Source organism: Schistosoma mansoni, chromosome 1 (assembly GCF_000237925.1).
Source record: "Schistosoma mansoni strain Puerto Rico chromosome 1, complete genome".
Taxonomy (NCBI): domain Eukaryota; kingdom Metazoa; phylum Platyhelminthes; class Trematoda; order Strigeidida; family Schistosomatidae; genus Schistosoma; species Schistosoma mansoni.
In genome coordinates, this window is record NC_031495.1 from 61083407 (window position 1) to 61110070 (window position 26664).

General features: G+C 34.9%; 1 protein-coding gene across 1 annotated transcript; it reads left to right on the forward strand.

The window, feature by feature from the left end:
- The first annotated feature begins 1556 nt into the window (after nt 1-1556).
- Nucleotides 1557-16965, forward strand: Smp_144220 (glycine amidinotransferase). Its single transcript, XM_018795091.1, has 7 exons — nt 1557-1607; nt 4713-4808; nt 6467-6674; nt 8673-8860; nt 12089-12223; nt 15162-15393; nt 16571-16965. The coding sequence occupies exons 1-7, from the start codon at nt 1569-1571 to the stop codon at nt 16825-16827; spliced, it is 1155 nt and encodes a 384-aa protein (XP_018649438.1). The 5' UTR covers nt 1557-1568; the 3' UTR covers nt 16828-16965.
- Nucleotides 16966-26664: the final 9699 nt, after the last annotated feature.

A 26664-nucleotide genomic window follows, 5' to 3' on the forward strand; every position in this document is an offset into this window, starting at 1 on the left:
TTTCGTAAATTCTAATTAGGATTATCTCGTTTGGGCGACGGAAATAATTAAGAAAACCAAATACAAATGAAGTTGGACGAACTTATTTCAGACAATATTATTCAGACAGACAATGAGTGATGCAAATTGGAATAGTCTGACGCCTCAATTCATTAAGTAAAAGGTAATCAGTCTTCACAATCATGAATCCGACAACATATAGATACATGGACACTAGCGTACACACAGAAATAAAGCGTACTCAAGAGTACAAGTGAGCAATTGGCAAGGTAAACTATACCCCTCGTGGAGGAGCTTATGCCGTCCGCCAGCATTCTCCATCCAATCGTGTCCTGGGCAATCCTTTCCAGTTCTTCTCAGTTAACATCCATCCTTTTCATATCTGCTTATAGTTTCCGACGTAATGTGTCCTATGACCTTCCTCTTTTCCGCTTCCCTTCCGGATTCCAAGTTAGGGGTTGCCTCGCGATGCAGTTTGGTGATTTCCTCAGTGTATGTCCTATTCACTTCCAAAGTCTCTTCCTAATTTCCTCTTCAGCTGAAAGCTGGTTTGTCCTCTCCTATAAAACGCTGTTGCTGATGGTATCTGGCCAGTGAATGTTGAGTATTTTGCGTAAACAACTGTTTATAATTACTTGTACGTTCTTGACGATGGTTGTAGAGGTTCTCCGCGTTTCAGCTCCGTACAGTAGGACTGTCTTGACGTTCGTATTGAAGATTCTGACTTAGATATTGGTTGATAGTTGTTTTGAGTTCCATGTGTCCTTCAATTGTGAAAAGGCGGTTCTTGCTTTGCCAAACCTCTCCTTTACATCTGCATCAGATCCTTCTTGTTGAACAATGATGCTTCCCAGGTATGTGAATGTTTCCACCTCTTCCAGAGTTTCTACATCAAATGTGAATGACTTGGCGTTCTCCGTGCTGTATTCGAGAATTGTGCTTTTTCCATTGTGTATGTCGAGGCCCATTGATGCAGAGGCTACTGCTACATTAGTTGTCTGCGTCTGCATTTGTTCGTGTGTATGGGATTAGAGGGCTATGTGATCTGCGAAGTCCAAATCGTCTAATTGATTTTGACGTGACCATTGTGTTCCATGCTTCCCGTCAGATATCGAAATCTTCATCCAGTTAGACTGAAGTAAAAAAGCATGCGCATGGGTCAAATTGTGGCTATCTTGTCTAAATTCTATTCTTCATCATTTCGTCCCGTAGGAAACGTCAGACCCAATTGCATAGTTTCATTTGTAGGGCTTCGATTGGTTTACTGAGAAACGTCCATAATCAATCGAAACGTATATTAATGATCTTTCTCGTCTTTCCTATAAAGCTCAAAACACTGAAAAATCAGTCGTGACCCGAACAACAGACGTTTTTAAATTCTTTTTCCTACAGTAGCATTGTCACGACTACATTATTTAAACCAATCAGTGTTTATCATTATCTGTTGTTGTATAATCATGTCCCTTAAAATGTTTAATTTTTGTCAGTATATGTGTGTACACATGGATTGCATATGACCAAATGTTATTTGTCATTTAAAGCCTCGAATACAATTGACTATCATTTTAATGGCGTCAACTATATTGCGTAAATTTTATCAACAGTCTGTAAGTATTATTTTGATATAATTTTATTCATTATATTTATTGAGTAACTAACAGTACGTTTGATGTGCTTAAAATATGGGATAATATATACGTTCAGTAGATTGAAACTGAACTACCTCGTTGTGCCACCTTTTTATCAACTTATTTTTATTTCTTCAATATGTTAATCAGATTGTAGTGGAATACCTTCGAGATATTTCCTGTGCTTCGTAAAACGGTTGTTTTGATAACCTTTATCACTATGGCACAGCATAGACAAAACGACCACTAAGTATGTGATAAGAATATGAATTAATGAATGGGATTTAAGAAGCACATATACGTAAGTATGCGAATAAGTCACCACACGCTTTGAACAACTGACATTTAAGCTAGGTCCAATAAGGGTAGTAAATTAGTGTGAAAAGTCATAAACTTGATTCAAATTAGGAAGTTAGGGCTTGGAATCAGAGCTAGGGTTTTCATCATGGACTAGTATCGGCTATAATGCAAAAAATGCTCTTTGGTAACTTACGTCTGTTACTCCTTATGGAGGCGCAAATGCCGTTCACCACCATTCTCCATCCAACCCTGTTATTGGCAATCCTTTCCTATTCTTTCCAGTGCTATTCATCCTTTTTATGTCTGCTTCCAATTCTCAAAGCAGTGTGTTCGTTGATCCTGCACTTTCCTAATTCCTTTCGGGATTCCAAGTTAACATTTGACTCTTGATGCAGTTTGGTGGTTTCTTAAGTATATGTCTTATCCACTTCCAACGTCTCTTTCTAGTTTTCTCTTCAGATGGAATCGAATTTGTTATCTTTCGTGGTAGGTTATTTTTGTTGATATATGTACAAAGGAAAGTGAGCATCTTGCATAATCGATTGTTTATAAATACTCGTGCCTTTTTGATGATGGTTGTGGTGGTTCTTCAAGTCTCAGCTCCATACAACAGAACTGTCTTGACGTTCGTATTGAAGATTCCAAATTGGGTATTGGTTGACAGTTGTTTTGGGTTTCATATGTTTTTCAACTTTAGGAATACTGTCTTTGCTTTGCCAATCCACGTATTTACGTTTGTATCAGATTTTTCACGTTCGTCGATGATGTTACCCAGATATGTGAAACTTTTCACCTGTTTGAGGGTTTTTCCATCAAGTGTGATTAAATTGGTGTTCACTGAATTCCGGGCCATAGTCCAAGACTCACTATCTTGAATCTGATTGGTTCGTCCTAACGTAATTCCTGCTTAAATTCAGAAATTACCTATAAATACAATTGTGCGGCTTAAATAGTTTATATTGTCTAAAAGAATGCTTTTTTCTCTCTCCTCAATGTCTTAATTATTTCTTCTAATGAATAAATGGGTTTCTTTATTCGTTAGAATATTCCCTGAATAATTACTTGACCGATCTCTCTTGAATGACTTAATAGTATGGGCGTTTCGGTACTTAGATAATGTCGCTCTTTCTAAAGTAATCTTATTTCCTACTAATACGTTTCACTGTATATATATATATATATATATATATATATATATATACAAAGGTCTAAATATTGTTCCGGCTTTTGATGAATCATGAACCTTGTGTTTTCAATATTAATACCCGTTTGCTGTATAGTACGTTGAACTGAGAATTGAATTCCTCTTCTGGAACAAGGTTGTTTGAATCACATCTGAGTGGTAGGTTGATTTAACTAGCTATTCAGATAGCAGAACTAACGTAAGTGGCCTTTTCAATGGTTTTGAAATTTTCAGGGATATCCATTCACCCTCAGTGTTTTGCCTAATAGCCTCAATTTGTCTCCAGTAGCATCACCTACACAAATGAGATCAATGGAATTACATCGTTTCTTTATAAGGCCATGTTTTTATGGAGTCGGACAATAGCGGTGAAAAAGAAAATACTGCCTCTTCATGTTTTGTGTTATTAATATCGTATAGTACCGATAATGTCCACTTTCTCACTACATGATTACGAAATATCTTATTTTAAATGATTCTCTACCTGATTCCTCTTCGTGCTCACGATTACTTTCAAGATATAGGGTGTACAATAAATATCGAATTTAACCTTATATTAAATTATCACATATAAAAATGTCTGTAGTCTCTTTTAACACTCAAAATAACTATATCTATGATTCTTACTTGACATTTAGCAAGAAAAAAGCAGTCTGGAAATATTCATATTATGTCATCTTAAAACAAAGCTGGATTTCAGAAGGATACAATCGGGAAATAAATTCACTTAACCATATTCATTTCTAGTGTGACATTTTAGTTGCAAGTAACTAAGAACGTATTGTTACAGGGGCTGAAGATCGATAACATTTCCAATCTTTTTTCTAATAGATCAATACCTACTTGGGTTCTATGGAAAACAACCTGAATTATTTCAATAATTTATTAGCATTAACCTGTTTACTCTTAGATATGCTTCCTTTTTATAGTATACTGTTCTGAAAAAACCTTTCGATAAATTAATCCTATCTGTGAAAACGTGTAGTGTATGGGAAACTAACAAACTTTGGTTTAAATCAATGATCTTATTGTCAGTAGTCAAATATCTAAAAGGTGAATCGAGCCCAGAAACTTTTATTACATAGAGATTTGTTAACTAGAATTACAAATAGCAATCTTTACTGACCTTTTATGGAGTAGAGTTAATATAATAGTTCATTAAAACTTGATATCATTTTAAAAGACAGTTGTTTTTGCTAAGTAAATAAGATGATACTGTGATGTGAATATAAATCGATGTAACGATATTTTCCCCATAGAAGATGGACTTCTATGGATAAAGATATTCAACAATCCTTAACCAAAGTAACCTATTAGAAATGTCTGTTAAGCAAATAAGATGATACTGTGAAGTAAATACAAATGGACGTAACGATATTTTCCCCATGGATGATGGAGCTCTATGGATGAAGATATTCAACAGTCCTTAGCCAAAGTAACCTATTACAAATGTCTGTCCAAATAATTAATTTTAATATACAAAATCTAATGACCACCTATCTAATATGATGTATCGGTTTATGGAAAGGGATATTTATTCTCTACAAGCGTGTTTTTTTAATATATTCAGCAGTCATAAATCATGGCCCATATCTGTAAAAATTGCAAATCTCGATTCAATACTACTTGTTTCATTTTCTTTTAAAAAAAAACAGATTAAATATGTACAAAATGTGACATCAGTACCAATCAAAACTACTTCAAGTTTATATTCAACTGATGTGGAACTTAAACAGAATAAATTAAAATCACCTGTAAATTCATGGAATGAATGGGATCCGTTAGAAGAAATTATTGTTGGAACACCAGAATATGCAACAGTACCATATTTGTTACCTGAAGTGAAAGTAAATTTTTCTAATGTAGTTTAAAATTTTATACAATTTCTAATTATATTTTGAAATAAGAGAAGTAAAGAAAAACAGTCTCTTAAAACTCCTCAGAATTGCCCGTCCACAACCTTTCCACAGATAGTCGAACGCATGACATTCAATCACATTCTAGAACACTTAACTTCTAGGTCACTGAGTTGGGATCCAAAGATGTTAATGTTCAAGTTCAGTCAATTCACGATATCGCCAGACTGGGACGAAACTGCCGTCACATGTTTTCAGTTTTTCATTGGTACTCTAAAATAGATCGCTTCATTGTTTTAATGAAACCCAACAATTGCCACAACCTTATACTTACAATGAATTTTACATTGAATCCTGAACGGATACCATACTCTGTTAATCAGGAAGAATATCATCCTGAATTAAAACTTATTTCATGGTGAACAGACCACTTAAATATGATACTAAATTAGAAATAAATCTAATGTTAGTGAATAAATATCATACAAAATCAAAACATAATTTTACGTTCTATTCTCTCCTAACATATTATTTGTTGTGCTAGTTGTTTATGTGTTTGAATCTTCCCGTTGTTGGTGTTCAGGACTGGATTTTTATTAGTCTCTTAGCGTTTATGCATCTTTAACGGATTGCTTCGATATTGCCACCATGTCTCAAATATTCGGATAAAGATGGATATTGGCTAACAGTGGGATCCAGGACACGGGATTCCACTATTTAGGGCTGGTAAGCTGGATGGGGCTCAAGTCCATATGTGAACATTAACACCAGGGTACATGTGCATTTAGCTAATGAGTTTCAGATAAAATGAAACGCGGGTTCTGTATCTCACTGATAGCCCCTATCCATTTTTACTTAAATTATGCTTATATTTTAACTGGGGAATTAATAAATATGACCCAAAACAATTAAACTTAAATAAGGAATAACTATTGAGTGATCAGTGTTCATTGTATTCTATTCATCTGTGTGGCTATAACCAATTAAAGTGATATGTTTTACTTCAACACAATATAATGCCGATTGTGGCAGCTTATGAAATCTACATTCACATAGCCTTGCGAATATGCCGATTCCCAGAAGTCGTGTAACTTATATTTTGTATTGTTCATCCAGTAATTCTCTAGGACAATAAATAAAATTCATAGATATCATTCATTACTGATTGTAAAATTAGTGAGGTATTAAAAAACTATTATCATTAACAAGCAGAAACCTAGTAAACATACAGTTTATCTGATAATTGTTTCCTTTCTAACTAGGAATCTCTTATAAGAATGTGTCGCCAATTCAATTACAAACAATTGTCCTACAAAGATATCATTTAGTAACTCTTTATATAAGTTGGATTCAATTGCCTTTGTCTAGAAAGCATCTGATCTGGAATTTTATACCTTGAATTCTTAAGTAGTATTGTCTTGTGTTTTTAGAGATATAGTAAATCCTCTATCATTTCAATGTTATTTGTTAGTGCATATTTATTGTTTAACTTCATATAGACTTGTGCTGCAAGTGCTAAACACAATTTCTATATTCAAAATGGAGGTAAATATTGGGCTGATGTTATACCAAAGGAACATTGGCAATTGTTATGCAAACAAGTTGAAGATTTTGTTAAGATACTTGAATTAGAAGGTATTAAAGTTGTTCGACCTGATCCAGTAGATCATAGAAAGTCATATAAACTTCTTGACATTGAAACACAGGGTTAGTTGGCATCTTTTTTCAATTGTTGATGATTTATTTTACAGTACACAGGCATTTCCTATTTATTACTTTTCATTAATTTGAAGTGCTATTGAATTATTCAAGATTAACAAAACTTATGAAACATCATCTTAAGTGTGAATGTGTCGGCCAAAACGAAGCATGATTATTTCATGTTTGTAATGTGTCCGAAAATTTACCGAACGTAATAAACTAGTTATTGTTATGTAAATAGTAGCTCACGATGATTACTTTTGCAAATTCTCTGATTTGTAAATTATACGCTCCTCGTCAAAAGCATCAGACAATTCTGTCTATTCCAAAGCCATTATTGGTCACTAAATGGACTTAATTCCCTGATCTACTCCCATTTCCAAATGAAAATGAATATTCTCCATAACTAAAGTCTGATTTCATTTGTACCAACATAATGGACAGGATATAAAAACTAATACTTAATCTATTTTACAACCAAGCAACAAGACTATATCCAGCTTTTTTGTGATGCTGTTCATGGCCGATCGAATTTACCCCAAAAATGAGGTTTGTCTTGTGCTTATTTGTTATGAGACATTTTTCGTTATGAACATTTGAAAAAGATGAGCGATTGTTTTGCAAAAAAATTAGAGTGCCTTAAGCCATATCGGCTTCTTCTAAAATGTTCTTCAAACAATAAAAAACAGTTTGGTTTATAACATTTATAACTTATATACTTGCCACACTTGAATTCTGACTAAAGATATTGTGCCCATTGTAGTGAACAGAACACTGGTTGGGGACAATCGAATGTATTTTGACAAAAATTACAGACTATCTCATTAAAACTATCCTATAAAACAACAGTTAATTTGCAAATTAACAACCGATTGTCTCAATGTTCACTGTTCCTTCTGCAAATATCCGTTCATCTTCTTTAATTCCATTGTCTATGTATTTTACTACCAATGGCGTTTCATTTTAGTTCTTTCCTTATCGGTCTTCTTCCAAAATACATTTTATGTCTGACCACCGCCATATACTACTTATATGGATATAAGTAGACCACACTACACCATCATTAGACACGAGTTTTGCATATTGTATCCTTGGTAATGTCGTACGTGAAAACTGTCCAAAATGGTTAAGCTAGGAGGGAAATGCTATGTCGGGATAAATAATGAAGCAAAAGTGAACTTTCCAAATATTCCTGCATAAAGTTTTTGTTGATATTTTTGTTGTAGAATTGTTAAGTACTTAAACTATTATATTCTTGTATTCGCCTACTTATAAGCTCTTGTTCGACACATTAATCATTGTCGTGTTTCACTTTTCTTAAATTATTGTTAACTTATTACAGGTTTATTAATCAGTTCTTTTCCACCTATGACGCAGTTATACTCAGATCGCAATTTCTTAGTTCTGTTGATGTGTGGTTTGGAATTGGTTCTGTATTATTGTATGTGTGATTGGCGAATTCTAACTGTATTGTTAGAAGTTGACTGTTTACTGAGTTATTTGATTGTTTGTTGTTAGCCTCGACTGTTATTTCACATTTATCGTGTTATTGATTAGCAGAAGGTCATTGGTACTAGACAGACGGAAAATTTATGAGTTAATCAGTACTGAAACTAGATAAGTACAACTACTCTCCTGTCTTTTAGTTCGATATCAGGGACCCCAAACAATCAAATAAAAATGTATGTTTATTTTCATCAACAAATCAGAAACGAATGCCTAGTCTATTCTAATTTTTAATAGATCTTCAGTTAACTTCACTTGGTGATGCAAATAAACTTCCAATTAAATATTCACACACCCTTCTAATTTTCTATTTATTTGTCTTCCATAAACGCTCATATTCAATTCTTGCGGCTTTTAGTGAAGCAAATCATCCACTCACTGAGTTTATTCTATCGAATCCAAAATATTGAAACATTTTGTCAATTTCTGACTATTGAGATTTTATTTTTTTTTCTTCACTTACTGCCTACTTTACTATACCTAAACTTTTGTATGCAGGCTTCTATGCTGCTATGCCAAGAGATTTCTTACTAATTGTCGGTGATGAAATAATCGAAGCGACGATGACTTGGAGATCAAGATATTTTGAATATCTGGCCTATAGACCACTTGCTTTAAATTATTGGAAACAAGGAGCCAAATGGACAATTGCACCTAAGCCAACAAATTTTTCCAAACTAATAAGAGTGAGTTATCAATAATTCCTGTGTAAAGTCATTATTATTTTAGTCATTCTATTTTCATTTTCACCAAGCAGTTGATTCGATAACTAATTGGATTTTTCGTGTTTCATTTATCACTGTAATCGATCAGTCATCATATTTTTAAACCTTTAATTTTGACTGGTATGATTTCTGTGGTGATTTTATTCTTCAAAGGCGGGTCTAACTTAAGATATTATTGTAAACCAGGGAGTACTAGTTAGCTGTCTCATCGTAATTAAAAGTAGTAGCTATTTGTTTTCAGATATGTTGGGACTGAAACGGTTGTTATTAATGAAATTGGACAACCATCTCAATTCGGTACAAAGTAATCGGTTTACGAAATATGTGCCATAGGTGGTGAGCCATTCAACTGTAATCGTTCAGCGCTCTACATGAGACTTAAAAGACTTGAATTCAATCCTTGACATGGTCATGGGTGCACAGATTTGAAGAGTCATATATTTGAACAAAACTGCTATATAGTACCTCCTGATTTTCAGTTATACCTCAGCAGAAATTGTTTTGTGACAAATGAAACCTACAAATTAGACCAATCTTCACAAAATACCTTCAACTAAAAATATAGTCCTTCTTCAGCTACTCAAAAACAATAAGTTCGAAGATCTATTATTTGCTTCTTGATTTTAACTAAGTTGTCATACTGATTTTAACAGGCATATAAGACTAAATACCACTTATTCATCGAATTGAACGAAATGGTTTCAGGATTTTTTCTCTTGAATAAAACGAACTTTCATTAGGTAATTCTAGTAAAACCAAATCATGTTGACGATATTTGTTTCTTACTTTATCGACGTAATGCTTTAGAACTAAATTGTTAGGTTGAACTTAGCAAATTTTAGAGCTGATAAAATAAACAAAATTATATTTTCAAGCAATCTTAATGATGGAAATTAGATGTTTTCAAATTTGTCTGTCTCTCTGGATGAAGTTTCTTCAAGAAAATAATGAAAACCGAAATGATGGAAGATAGGTTTAATAAGATCACTATATTAGACAATTGTAAGATCATATTCAAATTTCGCTAGCGCTTATAGCATGAATTCGATTGATTGTTGAGTGTATTGAAATTGTTGCATATCATACTTATGTTGAGTGGATCGAAACAGTTGACAGAAAGCACTGGATATAGCTTTCAGGCTAGTTATCAGATGTTTTAAAGGTGTATATCCAATCTTGAGGAAATTAAAATTGTTTGTAAAATTCAAGCTCACATTACTGACCATCAAAGTCCAACACGCCAATGTTGAGCGATACAGTTGCAACTGCATTCCTATGGGACTGAGATATTTTCACTGAATGATTACTGAATGGTATCCAGTGTCATGTGTATCTATTCTGTAATTCTATTCACGTTTACCAGTTTTCATGATTTGACTTATCCATTTGCTTATCCATCACCGATAGGTCCTGAGTTCGAATCTCACGAGGCGGGGTCGTGGATGCACACTACTGAGGAGTCCCACAATAGGACGAAACGGCCGTCCAGTGCTTCTAGGTTTTCCATGGTGATCTAGCTTAAATTGATTCATGATCTCAACTGTATAAATTAGATTTGTTAGTTAAATAAAAATAAAGAAATGTTTACTTTTACTTATGTCAGTTACCCCTCATAGAGGAGTATAGGCCACTCACCAGCATTCTCCATCCAACTCTGTCCCTCGTTCTCCGCTCCAGTTATTTCTAAGTTCTCTTCATCCTTTTCATGTCTTCTTCCAATTCTCGACGCAGTTTGTTTTTTAGTCTTTCTCTATTTTCCGTTTCCCTTCAAGATTCCAAGTTAACGCTTGCCTCGTGATGCAAATGAAATGTTTAAATTGATCTGTATTTCATCACATGAAGCAAACATGACAAACGAGTAACTATGATAAATACATTTGCAATAGATCTGATTTCTTTTGATGTTATTAAAAAGAAAAAAAAAACTAATTTTCATTATTCTTGTCCCATGATAAATAATCAAATTTAAGAATATTGGAAATTAAATCAATAATCACAATAAAGTTGATCTACATAATTGAATATTTCTGATTGATTGATTGATGAACAGAATATAAAAATAAGATATTTGATAAACGTTTCTTGAAGGACTAGATTTCTTTTTATTCGTTTCTGTTATTCGTTTGTGTATGTGTGTGTATTTATGCATATTTGTTCTCACTATACATCCACTTGGATATGCCACTATAGTGATGTCCATTCGGCCTTAAGAATAGAAAGATGACGTTGTCGTTTCGATTGTTATGTTTAGCTCACATAGCTTATTCTAGCTATCGGACAGATCAGTTTATTCATTCTTCTTGAGTCACATTTTGACTTTGTCACTTATTATCTTACCAACCTTGACTGCTTTTATGTAAGCGTATGTGTGTGCACTTCTTATCTTATTCATCACATATCTGTAACTTATTTTAGTCTGACTATAAATATCGATTAACGCTGGATTAAATTGAGTTGGCTCACATGCCGTCTCTACTGCGTGTCGTTTAGCTTTGCTCTCTTCTCTTCGCTTGGTTTCTCCGATCGCTGATCTGGATCAACGATTGTATGAAATATACGCATTCGAAACTCATTCTTGTATTTGATTTATTTAATTCCGTCATCCACTAACACGAGTTAGGTTGATGATTATATACAAGGATTAGCGACATGCATATTTCAACGACAATCGTTCATACGATCCAACTGGAGTCAGATATAGGACCACAAAAGTGGCAAGCACGTCGACAACATCGTCCGATCTAATTGGCGGGAAAATAACGGGCCACGACGTACTTATGATGTTTCATTTTAATCCATGTTTTAACAAAACTAAGTGCTGTGTAATTGTAAAAACGCGTAAAATCCAAAGCAGATGATTATTAATATTACTTCAAGTAAAGAAGCTCACATCATTCAATGTGGTTTCATTGTTTACATAGTAATGCTTTTATTAAAAACGAACAAATGCCACTGAAAATATTTTACAAAATAAAGATTGAGTAAGCAAACATGCAGAACTTAAATAAAACATGTATACATTTGCATATGTTCATTCGAAGTTTATCAGTATATATTTCATGAATAGCGCCAACCAACGACTTAATTATAAAACTTTGGATATCAGGTTAATGAAACATTCAAACATTTGATTGATGATTTAACAACTGTTACAATTTTTTTAAATTTTGTCTGTTAACATTCGCCTAGGACGAACCTATTAATGTAGGTCTCAGTGATGAACATAATCCAGATTATGGAAAAGTGACAACAGAAAGTGAACCATGCTTTGATGCTGCCGACTTTATACGTGCTGGACGGGATATTTTTGCACAAAGAAGTCAAGTAAGTGTTTTTTGACATTTATTTAATTCTCTTTTCCAAACGGATGGATAAGAATATTGAGTATTCATATCATATATTGTGATTTTTTCACTACATCGAATGTTATTTTTCGTAAACGGTACCAATAAAAAACCCATTATGTCATTAAATTATAAATTAAGATAATTCAGTAGAAAGAAATTCTTTTCGACGATGTTACTAACTAAAGCTGATTAGTCACATTTATAATGATTTAGTGAATAAACGAGTCTATAGGATAATAGAAGGAGATCAATTCATAAAGTGTTTAGATATGTCAAGTATCAAAAGAACGTAACGTAATAATCTTGATGTGAAATGAAAATAGGAAAACGAAAAATAATTTAGTAGTAGGAAATATGAGGGAAAACAAAAATGATTAACGGCTCAATACAGGAAGATCCCATCAACTCTAGGCACGTTAACTCCTACCTTCCTCCAGAACCATCCTTCAAAATAGTCAACATAGTCAAACGGGGGTGACCAAAGGTAGGTCGAATAGAAAACCTATGAACTCCTAAGGCTTTGATAATTCACCTGTTCAATACTGAATTCTACGTCCGAAAGCAACTGACTCAATCACTGTAATTGACCAAGTTAGAGACACTAAGCTATGACGTGAATATCAGAGCAAATTATAACCAGGATTGTGGTTGTTGTCTTGTCTTGTGATATTAGTCAGACGGTCTACAATACTTCACACATTCAAATATTTTTTTCGTCTTATTTTGTTTTACTTTTCAGTCAGTATTCAGTTACTACTACGTTCTGCGAAATTCTCAGAACTGTTATTCAATGGTTATTACCATCTTTACTTTTATTTATTTGTTCTTCAATTCTGTCGATTAGACAACTATCTCGTATGTTTCTGGCCCGTACGTTATTTGCATTTCCTTATTTTCTTTCACCTCAAGAGCATTAAGTTACGTTTTTTTGATACTTGACATATCCAAACACTTTATGAATTGATCTCCTTCTATTCTTCCATAGACTCGGATATTGACTAAATCACTATAGATATGATTGTACAGTGAAATAGTCTTAAAAGGAAGAGCTTTTCCTGAATTACTTTAATTCTTTATTCAAAAACGGTTCATCATTGACAATCAAGATGGAATCGAAAGTATTGAATAACTACTGATTGCAAGTTCGAAACAACTTGAAAGTCTATATCTTCAATTATTTTTCAAGTTGAATAAGAACACTTTAACATTTTCCAGTGTTTCTAAATTTTTGTAAAGAATGTGAACTCATTAATGTTTAAAAGGATGATTGTTGTTAAAATATGAAATGAATTATAATAAGGAAATTTAAAAGTTGATTTTTCTTGACAAATAGACAGAAAAGCATTTTTCAAGATAAACTTGGCTTTTTTCTAATATTATTAATAATATTAATAAACTATGAATAAGCTAAGCAGAGTTGGATAGTGGCTAACAGTAGAATTAACGACGCGCATTTCGTCCTGTTTGGAACTGGTCAGCTGGATTTATTTGCAACCCAGATTTGATGTTCACTTCTTATAATGCTTGTGACCTAATAGCACTATCGAGGCAGTCCACAGAGGATGCATATATGCCAAAAGATAGTGGTAAATTACAGTCATTACCATTGATTAGACTATTTAAACGACTCATACAAAAGAATTATAAAGAAGATAGTTTCTTGCAATTCTGAATGAATAAATGAAGTTAACGATTAACATTTTACATTGTATTTTGAATAACAGCTAACATTGGAATTTAAGCAGTTTTGTATGTGACAATCATCAATTGAATAGATTTACTTTCTTAGTATTGTCAATAGTACAAACTATGAAGTCTTATAGCCACTAATAGTTTACGATTTCATTAAAGTCAGGTCAATCAAGCTAAAGTTGCTACATATCAAATAAAGGATTCTAAATTGAACTTGATAGGTTTACCCTTAAAATAAATTAAAGATGTATAGAAATGGCGATCGGACTATGTTTAGCCATGTGAAAACATTAGTTTCCATAAGAAATGGATTTGCTATATCTTTTTGTCACGACCTTCAAACTTTTAAAATTCCATTTAAATAGATAATAAGATTGGATAGCTCATTAGTTGCAATTGCTTTTATCCTGATCAAATCAGTACCTTTCTTCAAAATCAATGACACAACTGACCTCTTACAATCACCTGAAGGCCTTAACTCATATTGGTCCTTACAGCTCCTTCTATCTTCAACAGTTAGTAAAAAGACGAAGACAACAAGTCAGTATTTATCTTATTATCGTATTGTCTCATCATCTTGCTGACTGAAAAATCCACAAGATGATATACTTCAATAACATGGTGATAACACTCCACAAATGAGAAACTAAAACATGTACATAATTAAGCTAAAACTGAGCAATGAGCTCATGATTAATTCACGATCATTGAAGAACTGTAAAATATATGACAATAGTGAATAAATAAAATGAAAGCTTACAACAACAGTTATACGAAAATACAATGACCTAAATATTCAATTATTAAATAATAAGAATATTTATTACAGCTCTTAGCAAACCGATTCTATACGTCCTATCTCTCCCAATCATTCATATTTATCTATCAGTTTTATTTCATTGCACAACTAAGTATTGTGAATACTAACCATAATTCTAAGTACCTGTAGCTCTTTCAGTTGCCTGAGAGAAATTTAGGGAGAGTAAACCTATAGAATTGTAAAATAATTTCTCTTGGAATACATTTATACGTTTAATTATACAAATAGATAAACAATCCCCATTCAAATCAAAGTAGTTTGGTTAGAAAGATTTGTTGAGTGAAGTAAGCGGTCTTATTGCTTATACCTTATGTATTTTTCTTATTTCTTATCATACAATAAGTAATTATCCTTATAATTTCGAGTGATATATTATAATCACTTTGATCTTTATTCTTGTTAGGTCACAAATTTATCAGGGATTGAATGGGTTAGAAGACATTTAGAGCCTCGCGGTATAAAAGTTCATAGGCTTTCATTTGTTGATCCAAGACCGATGCATATTGATGCAACTTTTACTTTAGTCAAACCCGGTATAGCTGTTCAAAATCCTGATCGTCCATGTCATCAATTTGATATTATCAGAAAAGCCGGTTGGCAAATTGTCAATGCACCATACCCACTAATGAAAAAAGGTGAGTACTAATACATTTTAGATCAACCGAATATCGCTACTGAAACGGCGGGAATTGTATAAATTGTTAATGCTTAGCAAAGAACAAGTATGACGATTGATCATTGTACATTGGCTAGATAGAACGACATTTTAACAGTTCATAGACTTTATTTTTAATCAGTAGATGGCATGTTAAGCTACGATTGCAACTGTGTAGTAACATTAGATATCAAACATAGGTGTCTTTTTTAATTGAATACAGGAACTTGTAACAAAATAATGAGTTACTTTCACAATTAGTATCACTACACTTTTATTTTCAGTATTTTATATTTGAATATATCTTAAATTTATTATTATGGTTGAATAACAGAGATTAATTACTATTCTTCCAATTTTCATAGTTGAAATCATGAGTCGATTGAAGCTGGACCACCAAGGAAAACCTGGTCTAGCTTCAATGGACTCACGCTTTCAACTATGAAAATACTAACTCTCTACAAACCCCTTCTGATTATATTCCTGAAATGTTTCAAAATACTCAATCCCCTTATTCACTCATCTGTAGCTAATGGATATCTCGGACTGAAAAATTCACTATCACCTTATTTCGAAGGCTAAATTAACAAATGTTGTCAACAAACATATATCTAAGGTTTTTAGAAATGGGATATATACACAGTATACTAAAATGAAAGCAGATAGAAAAATAAATAGCAGAATCAGTAGCTACGAAAATTGTATACGGTGTAGAAGCGACCTGTAGTAAGACAGCATAATATGAACTGCAAAAAGACATAGGTTAATAATCATGATTCATTGACAAGTAATTGAAATATTCATTACTTTATTCGGTGTTAAATAATAGATTGGTTTGCTATGAAAAGTATCTGTCTTTCTTATTTTGGTGTTTTGTGTGCGAATCCATTAGTTTTCTGTCAACCGAGGTGACTTTATGGAGCATCCACCAAATAGCTTTTACACTTTATGTGATTTATAGATAGCATCTGAGAACCGAATACAAAACCTACATGATTCGTACCGAGGAGGTGCACTGTGTAGGAATAATATATAGTAATTATTTTTCAGTATCCGGCTTCAGTCTGCTATTTTCTCTGTCAGTGATGAAATTATAAAATAAAACAAGGGATTTTTAATGTAAAATAATTTTCTACTTTTTATTTCCTAACACATAGATCATGAAATGTGGCTTGGTTCTAACTGGTTATCAATGAATGTCTTGATGTTAGATCAGAATAGAGTAGTTGTAGAATCTGAAGAGACAGGGATTCAAGAAATGTACAAAAGTATGGGAATTAAACCAATCAATGTAAAATTTAAATATGCAAACTCCATCGGAGGAGGATTTCATTGTTGGACGTGCGATATAAGACGGCAAGGTAAACTTGAATCATATTTCGACTGGTCCAAAGGTGAAATACCACGAATTTGAAATATATATGTATGCAATGAATAGACTTAAAATGTAGGAAAGTTTTTGTTTTTCTTTTTGTATTATTGCTATTGTTGAAGATAAATATAATGTATGTGACTTGTAGAAATAGAAATATTATCTAACATTAAAATTACGACTATATGTTCTGTGATTTATTCCATGGCTATTAAATTCAGAAGTGGTTGACACTTTAATACACGTACGTGACTCTAATATTACTGAACGATAATGGTGCTACTGAGGTATATAACCTGTTTAGCTAATCACGTTGATAAAATGTAGGAATAAAACATCGGGTTGAATCTAAGACATGTTTATAACTATCAATACCAAGGTTGCATATGATATTTTCAAATAGATTGAGCATTGAGTAAAAAGTTAATAATAAATATATTTTCGTTATATCTCAATGAGTTGAAAAGTTGTATTTCTGACGTTTTGTGACTTAATTTAAGCCAAAAAACGCTAACCAGAGCAAATAAATAACGGGTTATTTATTTACTCTGAAGGAGTGGCTTACATTAAGTCACAAAACGTCAGAACTACAAATTTCCTACTCATTGAGATATAACAAAAATATATTTATTACAAAACATGTATACTTCAGATATTCATGCGAGTAGAGAAACTGAACGAGTGAAGATGGACATCGAATAGATACAAGTTGGAGGCCAGCTTTACATTGATTCTGTGAAATAACTTTATTAGACAATCAAAGAACAATACAGGTAAATGGAGGTAGGCATGAATCCACACAATAAAAGCAATAACGTTGCGATTTAAAATAATCCAAAGGTCAGATAATGTCATACAATTATTTATATCAGTCTGTCACTTTAATTTACGATTCCATCTGAGTATAAATGTGCCACTATATGTAACTTTCAACCTGTAGCAATATGTACTTGTGAAAGTGTCACTGGTCAAGAAAAAGACAAGGTAATAAACCATGGAAAGTTGAATTATTATTATTAGCTTTAGTCAACATTATATTTTTGACACAATATAGAGTTCTCAGCACAAATTATTTCAACAAGTTTGTGTGGCGAGACTATAATTTACGGACGAACCGATCAGGCAAAAGATAACAGGTCTTGAGTTTTGGTGCGAAATTCATTTGTCTATTTGGCAAATTACAGTTTTGACATTATAGCTGATGACATTTCGTGATGAAATTTCTAAATCTTGTTCCCAACCCTAACTGCTAGACGGGAACGGTGTGACGAACCAGCTAACTTCGAAGTCACACCTTACGGTCAGCATCTAACGTGGACTACACCCTCGACGTATTAAAGTATAATGGCTGCTTTGAAGACTGTATAACACAAGGGGCGTGATTACGCAAATGGCGTGTGATTAACTTATGCACTCTCGTTGTCCTTGACTTTTACAGGGATAGATAATCTGTTCGATATTCAGTGACCAAACTGCCGGATGACTTGACTAGAGCTCAGTCACATTTCACTGCCCCTACAACTGTAAATCATAATTCTAGTTTCTCATACAGGTTTATAATCTCCATTTGGTCTTAGTTATTAGGTGGACACTCTCAAGGTCACTTTACGATCGTTCAAAAGTCTTCCAGAAATTATAGTCTCAGAGTTTCCGATTCTTACTTATTCGTCGATCCTGTCGATAATTATTGATTGATCGTCAGTTAGAAATCAGCAGTCTGGTCAATCGACATCTGGATAATGTACATTCTTTTTGCTGTATATTGCCAGTAACCGCAATATCTTTTGTAATCTTTACAGAGAACGGTTGCACAATTTTCAGAAACGCACCTGAATAATTTGTGAGATTAATAGCCACAATGATGTATTAAAACAAACTAAATTAGATAACTTGATGAAATATCTAGATGACAGGAACAGGTAGCCCATATATTTAAGCAGGCTGCCAATTATGAATATGATAAGCATCTAAATAACGTTATTTTATATCATGTCTTGTGGACCCCCCGAACAATATCACACGACAAGACACCAGCCACAATTTTGGTTAAAATTTGGTCAGATATTCACGTCATAGCTTAGTGTCCCTAAATTGGTCAGTTACACATCCCACCAGAACTATTGTTAAGTGTCTATGAACATGGGAGATTGTGAGTAATAGGCTGGTAAGTAATTAGGAATAATAAATCGCACAACAGTATTTATTGGGCCAACAGAAACTTGTGATGATGAAAAATGTGTACATAATAACCTGGTATCTCAGTAATTATACGCCGAAGTTATAAATAGTAATAATTTAGAAAGTCATTTTTATTTACTGCAATTTCTGTTCCGCTATATGACTCATAACGTTGATTAAATAATTAAGTTGTAAGCTAAAATAAATACGATCCCTGTTAATGTTATTTATGTACATCGGATATTATAAGCGGGAATGATATAAGAACTGAACAATGCTAAATTGTTATTTTTTTGAGAGTATGAATGTAATAACGTATGACAAAATGTTTTCAGTAGATATATGTTTAACAGTTTAATAAACTTCAAAGATTAGTAATGGTGAACTTTAGTAGAGTGAAGTAAATAATCGCAGGCGAGTAAACAAAAAAATCAATAACAGGTAGTCAGGTCGTGTTGGTTGTCAGGGATTTACTCTCCTGAGGCAATGAAAAATGGTCGCGCATCATTGTGGTTTGATAGGAGTTAGATATCAACACCTTTGGGTGTTTACTCATCGGTCTAGATGTTATTGTTCGCGAGCGAGGAACTAGGTTCTTGGTTCGATTCCTTGTGGAGGTGTCATAGTTGTGCACTGCTTAGTAGTTCCATAAGGCCATCTAGTGCTTTCAGGTTTTCAATGGTGATCTAACATTGGTTTGTTCATGACCCTAATGAAAGAAAATTCTCTCCATAACTCTCAACTTAAAAACAAGCAAACGTGTTTAACAAACGATTTACAGGTTTTCCACACAGATGACATGAAGTTTCTATAAGTAGGATAGGAATAATCAAGTCTTTGGATGACAACTGCAATTAGTGTATGATTCGCATTGTTACCAGCTCACTCCTTATTGAAATATGTGCTGATGATAATCAAAGCTTCATGCTTGACCCATTCAGCTCAGAAAACTAAATATTGTTAGAATGAGGAGTCGGAATATGTTGTCATTAGTAAGATCAGAGATACTACAGATCTCCAGGTCTTGACAACGTCTTTGTCCCTAACACATTTATAATCAAAAGATAGCAACCCAGTGAAATCAGATGTTATTAATCAAGGAGTTCAAAGATGTGTTGGGAAGCGTGTTATCCAAGCTGGCTAGTAGTGGCGAGGGATGTTTAGCACGACATACTCGTTATTTGGTGTGGATATGTGATCGGGAATATTCAGCTAGGGGTATGTTCAATAAGACTAATGAGGGGATTTATTTACCGCCTCTCGGTAAATTGATGTTCTGTTGAATATGTATTAGTAGGGTTACCAGCAGCACAGAATAGTGACTGTGAAGACGAGATACTCGAAGTTGTACTTCTTTTTGATTATGAATCCTAACGAGGTTTGTGTTGTTGAAAGGAGATGAGTTCAACTGCGTTAGTCGATAAACTATGCTAAGGCATGATGAAAAAGTCAGCGTTCGTGAATGAGTAGACAAAACCGGATTAATATAATGAACATGAGCACATCGTTGAGAGTCTAGTATCAGGGACCAAGCCATTTGAGTATTCAACAAATACAATATTAAACTTCTGTCACTGTGTTGACTGGAAAAACGTAATAATCAATCATTATGATGAGTGGATAAATCAATTCAGCGACTGACTCCGATTATTATGTTTGTTGAATATTCAACTGACTTGGTACTTGACCCTGGAAATCGAGAGTTTGATGAGAAAATCACAAACATGAGGACAATAGTAAAGCTTTATTGGACATTTAAAGTAAATCACGGTGACATCTGAATGCAACGATTTTCACTTGATTTACACTGATTAACAGTTAGATTTGTATCCAATAAAACAGAGCTGCATCGCCCACCAGTTGATGGATAATTCACTGAATAGACACACACCGTCCATAACCAAGAAATATACTGATATGAAGGGTTTTGCAATGTAACTTTCGTGCCTATAGGTAACCCTCGTGCTATTGATAGAAGAAACCAGAGAAGTAGTGAATAGGTCTTTATTTCGATCTTCGCGCAGTCACAGTGGAGCGTGGGAGGTTAAATTGTGTTCAAAAAGGGCTCACCACTTTCATATAAGATAGTAGGGAATATAACGCTTACAAAAGGTAAGGAAGTGAATGAATACTTGAACAATACTGTTTTAGCATATGCTTGGTTGTTTGGGGTCAACTCTTAACCAACCAACCTGAGCTGTTACATAACTACATATCGTAAACGAATAGAAAATGAAATGGTTATCTTTTGCCAAGACGCTACTCAATTACGTTATTGGTTACCGTCTCATGAACCTTATACGTGTGCTCTGAAAAATCACCGACATATTTCTAAAATTTCCGTGTGGGTCTTTAAGTATCACAATGTTCTCCGAGTATGATCATATGGAGAAATCGATTCAGGAAGTATGTGGAATAAACTAGAATTAAAAAAATAGGACCCACGCTTATTAAAAATATTTCTCATGTTCTGACATAGGTATGATCAGAACGAATCAATGTTTTTTACCTGATGATTGGAAATCTCACTGCCTAGGAAACTACAACAGTGATTCGGTACCATTACTTCATAACAGCTTCATGATTTCAGCGTCAATGTAGATTTTAGTGTATGCATATATTCTACTTTCACACGTACAAGTCGGTTGAGAGAAAAGGCTAGACACCTATTAACCCACATTCGTCCACTTATTGCCATCTCATTTAATTGCATTGTCTTCTAGTTCCTGTTACTGATTAGTACTGTAAAAGAAGACGCTTCAAAATAACTCCTGAATATTACGAAATTGTTTATTTATCTAAATAACGTGGTGTGGTAAGGTCCCCAGTTTACGTTTATATAGCAAATGGTTTTACGCAAAACTTTATAGTGACCTACTTTTGTGACGAGAGCGCGATTAGTATAATGGAAACAATTATTATTATTACCGATTTTACTAATGATTGTTCTACTGTACTTGTCTGTTTAACTGTACCAAAGACACTTTTCCTTCCGTTGCCTGTGACCTTGCACGAACTCCAGTACGCTCGGTAGTTCCGCTTGCAAACTTTGGCACGTATCTGTATTCTTTCGATACCACGAGATCGCCAACAAATATATCTTACTTCAATCATCAACAGCCTACTGGTTTTTGGCCTTCCGAGGGATCCGACTAGATAGCTGGCACGTAATCTTCCCGTAGTGGTGATCATAGTAAATCCTGGCTTGATGCCATTTACAACTTTGTAAAATTGGGGATACGTTTAGATTATGAAAAGGTGGTAATTCCCTATCAGTTGATATATTACACATTGCCCTTCTCATTTTACTGAATATTGTTATCATAGCCATTACTTTCGTAGTACTAACAGACAGAATAAAGTGAAGGTACTCAAAGCTGATACTGACTAATGCTGACCATTTTTTATTTCAACTAACCGTTCTAAACGAGGATTGCTAATCAAGCATCGTTGTTGAGCTCCAACACAACCAGTGTAATATATCTCTTGTAACCTGGATATTCACGGTAAGAGTCTCGTACTTTTCTGCGTTCTCTAATACATTACTACATCTGACCATCATTTTCTCTAGCTTTTGTTTTCTGGCTACAAGGTTTTGGGGAAGTTAGCATCAGTTTGGAATGGGCCAAGGTCAGCACAGATGTAGGGCCTGGGAAATCTCACTCAGCCATTGAAAAAACCTTTTCTATACATGACTGATCTGCAAGACGTCTATAGAACATCAGTGAGGTCAAGGATAGCAATCGAAGAACGCTATGGGCTGACCCACCAGACACTGGTCATATTCTGTTCTTGTCACACATTCTTACCAATAGATTGCTTCTATATCGCCATGTTTGTTCTACATGGTTATCATAATGGTCACAGTTGCTGGATACTGTGAAAAGGTAACCCGCATTGGATACTGACCGCAATTTGTGACTGAAGTAAGTTATGGGGTCAGACTATTTCTGATCAACTCCATTAAAAACCTACAATCTACATAGACCACCTACGCTAGTGATATACAAAGATGAGTTTGATTATATTGCTTGAGCCCACTTCATGGTTAAATAGAACTACAGCGTTGCCAAGCCAAAGTCTTCCAACTGTGGATCCAAACTATGTAAAGACCTCTAAATCTCTTCTTCAATAGACAGGCATCAGGCTTTATAACTTCCTTAGTGCATAATTTACAGCCATATCACTATGAGAGATGACATCAGTTTGGTTTAAATGTACCAATTCTAGATGACTTACAGAATTACTCACAAATAAATATTACTCATGACAGCTGAAAGGATCTTCATACAAATAAAATAAATGAGAGCTTCAAACAACAAGATGATTCTTTTGAAAAGAGACCTCGATCTTTTGAAAGTGGTGAAAACTTGTACGACGAAAAGAATTTCGGGTAAAGCAGCGTTTATTACTTTGTTGGTTTTACTATCGCTGGAGTTTTTCTATATACCCTTCTCGAGGTTGGATACCAGCACAGGAGTATTTCACTTGTTACTGTGTTTAGTACTGTCATGTTTCTTTAAGTAATTAATTTTCTCCATGAGGTCTTTGTTAGACAAGCGGTACTCGGGGAATCCACTATAGATGATATATTGTACTCTGGAAAGTGGCGCTGATTATACTCACATCATCAGAATTCATTAAACGTTTTGTTCATTTTATGTAGTTTCTTATGTGGCTGAAAGAACGTCTAAGGATGATCCTCATCATAGCATTCTTCTGTATCATCAGGAAGTCTGTATAACTATTATAGGGGGAAAAACATAAAATACCTGTGAATTTTAACTTTTCGTGCCTTAAGGTAACCCTCGTGCTATTGATAGAAGAAACCAGAGAAGTAGTGAATAGGTCTTTATTTCGATCTTCGCGCAGTCACAGTGGAGCGTGGGATTATCTGTTCAGACAAACAAAGGCTCTCAACATTCAATATAAGATAATAGGGAATATAACGCCTACAAAAAGTAAGGAAGTGAATGAATACTTGAACAATACTGTTTTAGCATATGCTTGGTTGTTTGGGGTCAACTCTTAACCAACCAACCTGAGCTGTTACAAACTCATCAGAGAAGCGCGTTTTTTAAAAAGGACAGTGATATTTTTCCTCTAAGTATATTCATGAGTATTGATCGTTTAATTACGTATCAAGACTACCGTTATTGTTTTACTTGAATTTATTTCAGCTAAAGTAATCCCCAAAACTCCGCCTGTAGCTCCTCCGGGGGCTACTGCCGGTCCCAAGACCGGGTAAAGGAGGAAAGTTGGGCATGGGGTTAGCGACCCCATCCCGTAGAAAACCAACTCGCTAAAAAAACGCTAACCAGAAAAATTATTCAAACCATTTAAACACTGCCCTCTGAGTTCAAGGAATAATTATGACGTCGCATGATGAAAGCCGAGTTCCTTCGGAAGTCATGAGGCCGATGCACCTTCTTACAACCAGAGTGACAACTTTTATAGGTACATGGAATGTCCAGACAATGTGGGAGACTGGAAGAGTCTTCCAAATTGCTGCAGAAATGAGAAAATACAACCTGGAGGTGCTTGTAATCTGTGAAACACATTGGACACAGGTTGGACAACAACGGCTATCTTCAGGGGGACTTCTGCTATACTCCGGTCATGAAGAAGAAAATGCCCCACATACACAAGGAGCTGCATTGATGCTGTCCAGAAAAGCACAAAATGCACTTATTGGATGGGAATCTCATGGACCAAGGATCATCAAATCCTCCTTCAAAACAAAGAGAGAGGGCATTACAATGAACGTCATCCAATGCTATGTGCCTACCAACGACTACGATGAAGACGCTAAAGACCAATTCTACGATAGGCTGCAGTCGATCTTCGAGAAGTGCCCAACCAAGGACCTGACAATTCTGATGGGAGATCTCAATGCCAAGGTTGGAATGGACAACACTGGATACGAAGACGTCATGGGACAACATGGACTGGGAGAAAGGAACGAAAATGGTGAGAGATTTGCAAACCTATGTGCCTTCAATAAACTGGTCATAGGTGGCACCATATTCCCACACAAAAACATACACAAAGCCACTTGGATTTCACCGGATCACACTACACAGAATCAAATCGACCATATCTGCATCAACAAAAAGTTCAGGAGGACGATGGAGGATGTGAGAACCAGGAGAGGAGCTGATATAGCATCAGATCATTATTTGCTGGTCGCCAAGATGAAACTAAAACTCAAGAAGCACTGGACAACATCACAAAAGTTTAATACGGCCTTTCTTCGAGATGCTGACAAACTCAACAAATTCAACATAGTCCTCAGCAACAGGTTCCAGGCCTTTCATGATCTACTCAATGGAGAAGGAACTACCATGGAGAGCAACTGGAAAGGTATCAAGGAGACAATCGTTTCAACATGTCAGGAGGTTCTGGGCCAAAAGAAGCACCATCACAAGGAATGGATCACTGTTGGTACACTGGATACGATTGGAGAAAGGAGGAACAAGAAGGCAGCATTCAATGTCAGCCGAACAAGAGCAGAAAAAGTCAAGGCACAAGCCGAATACACTGAGGCAAACAAGCAAGTGAAGAGGAGCATCAGAACCGACAAACGTAAATGTGTGGAAGATTTAGCAATGACAGCGGAAAAGGCGGCAAGGAAGGGAATCATGAGACATTTGTATGATAAAACAAAGAAACTTGCTGGAAATTACCGTAAGCCAGAAAGACCAGTGAAAAGCAAGGAATGCAAAGTAATCACCGACATTGAAGAACAACGAAACAGGTGGTTAGAACACTTCAAAGAACTATTGAATCGACCAGCTCCACTGAACCCACCCAACATCGAAGCAGCACCCACAGACCTCCCAATCGATATTGGCCCACCAACAATTGAAGAGATCAGCATGACCATTAGACAAATCAAGAGCGGCAAAGCAGCAGGACCAGACAACATCCCGGCAGAGGCACTGAAGGCAAATTTGGTAGCAACTGCCAAGATACTCCACATCCTCTTCAGTAAGATTTGGGACGAAGAACAAGTACCAATAGACTGGAAAAAAGGACTTCTCATCAAGATACCAAAGAAAGGTGATCTCAGCAAGTGCGACAACTGCAGGGGCATCACTCTTCTCTCAATACCAGGAAAAGTCTTCAACAGAGTATTGTTAAACAGGATGAAGGATTCTGTAGACGCCCAACTTCGAGATCAACAATCTGGATTTCGTAAGGATAGATCGTGTACAGATCAAATCGCAACTATACGTATCATTGTGGAACAATCAATCGAATGGAATTCATCACTCTACATCAACTTCATCGACTACGAGAAGGCATTTGATAGAGTGGACAGGACGACACTATGGAGGCTTCTTCGACACTACGGCGTGCCTGAGAAGATAGTCAATATCATACGGAACTCCTATGATGGACTAAACTGCCAAATCGTCCACGGAGGACAACTCACCGACTCATTCGAGGTGAAGACCGGTGTCAGGCAAGGTTGCTTACTCTCACCCTTTCTCTTTCTCCTAGTGATCGACTGGATCATGATGACGTCAACATCTGGAGGAAATCACGGGATACAATTGATAGGCAGGATGCAGCTTGACGATTTAGACTTCGAAGATGGTCTGGCTCTTCTATCACAAACGCAACAACAAATGCAGGAGAAAACGACCAGTGTAGCAACAGCCTCAACAGTAGTAGGTCTCAATATAAACAAAGGGA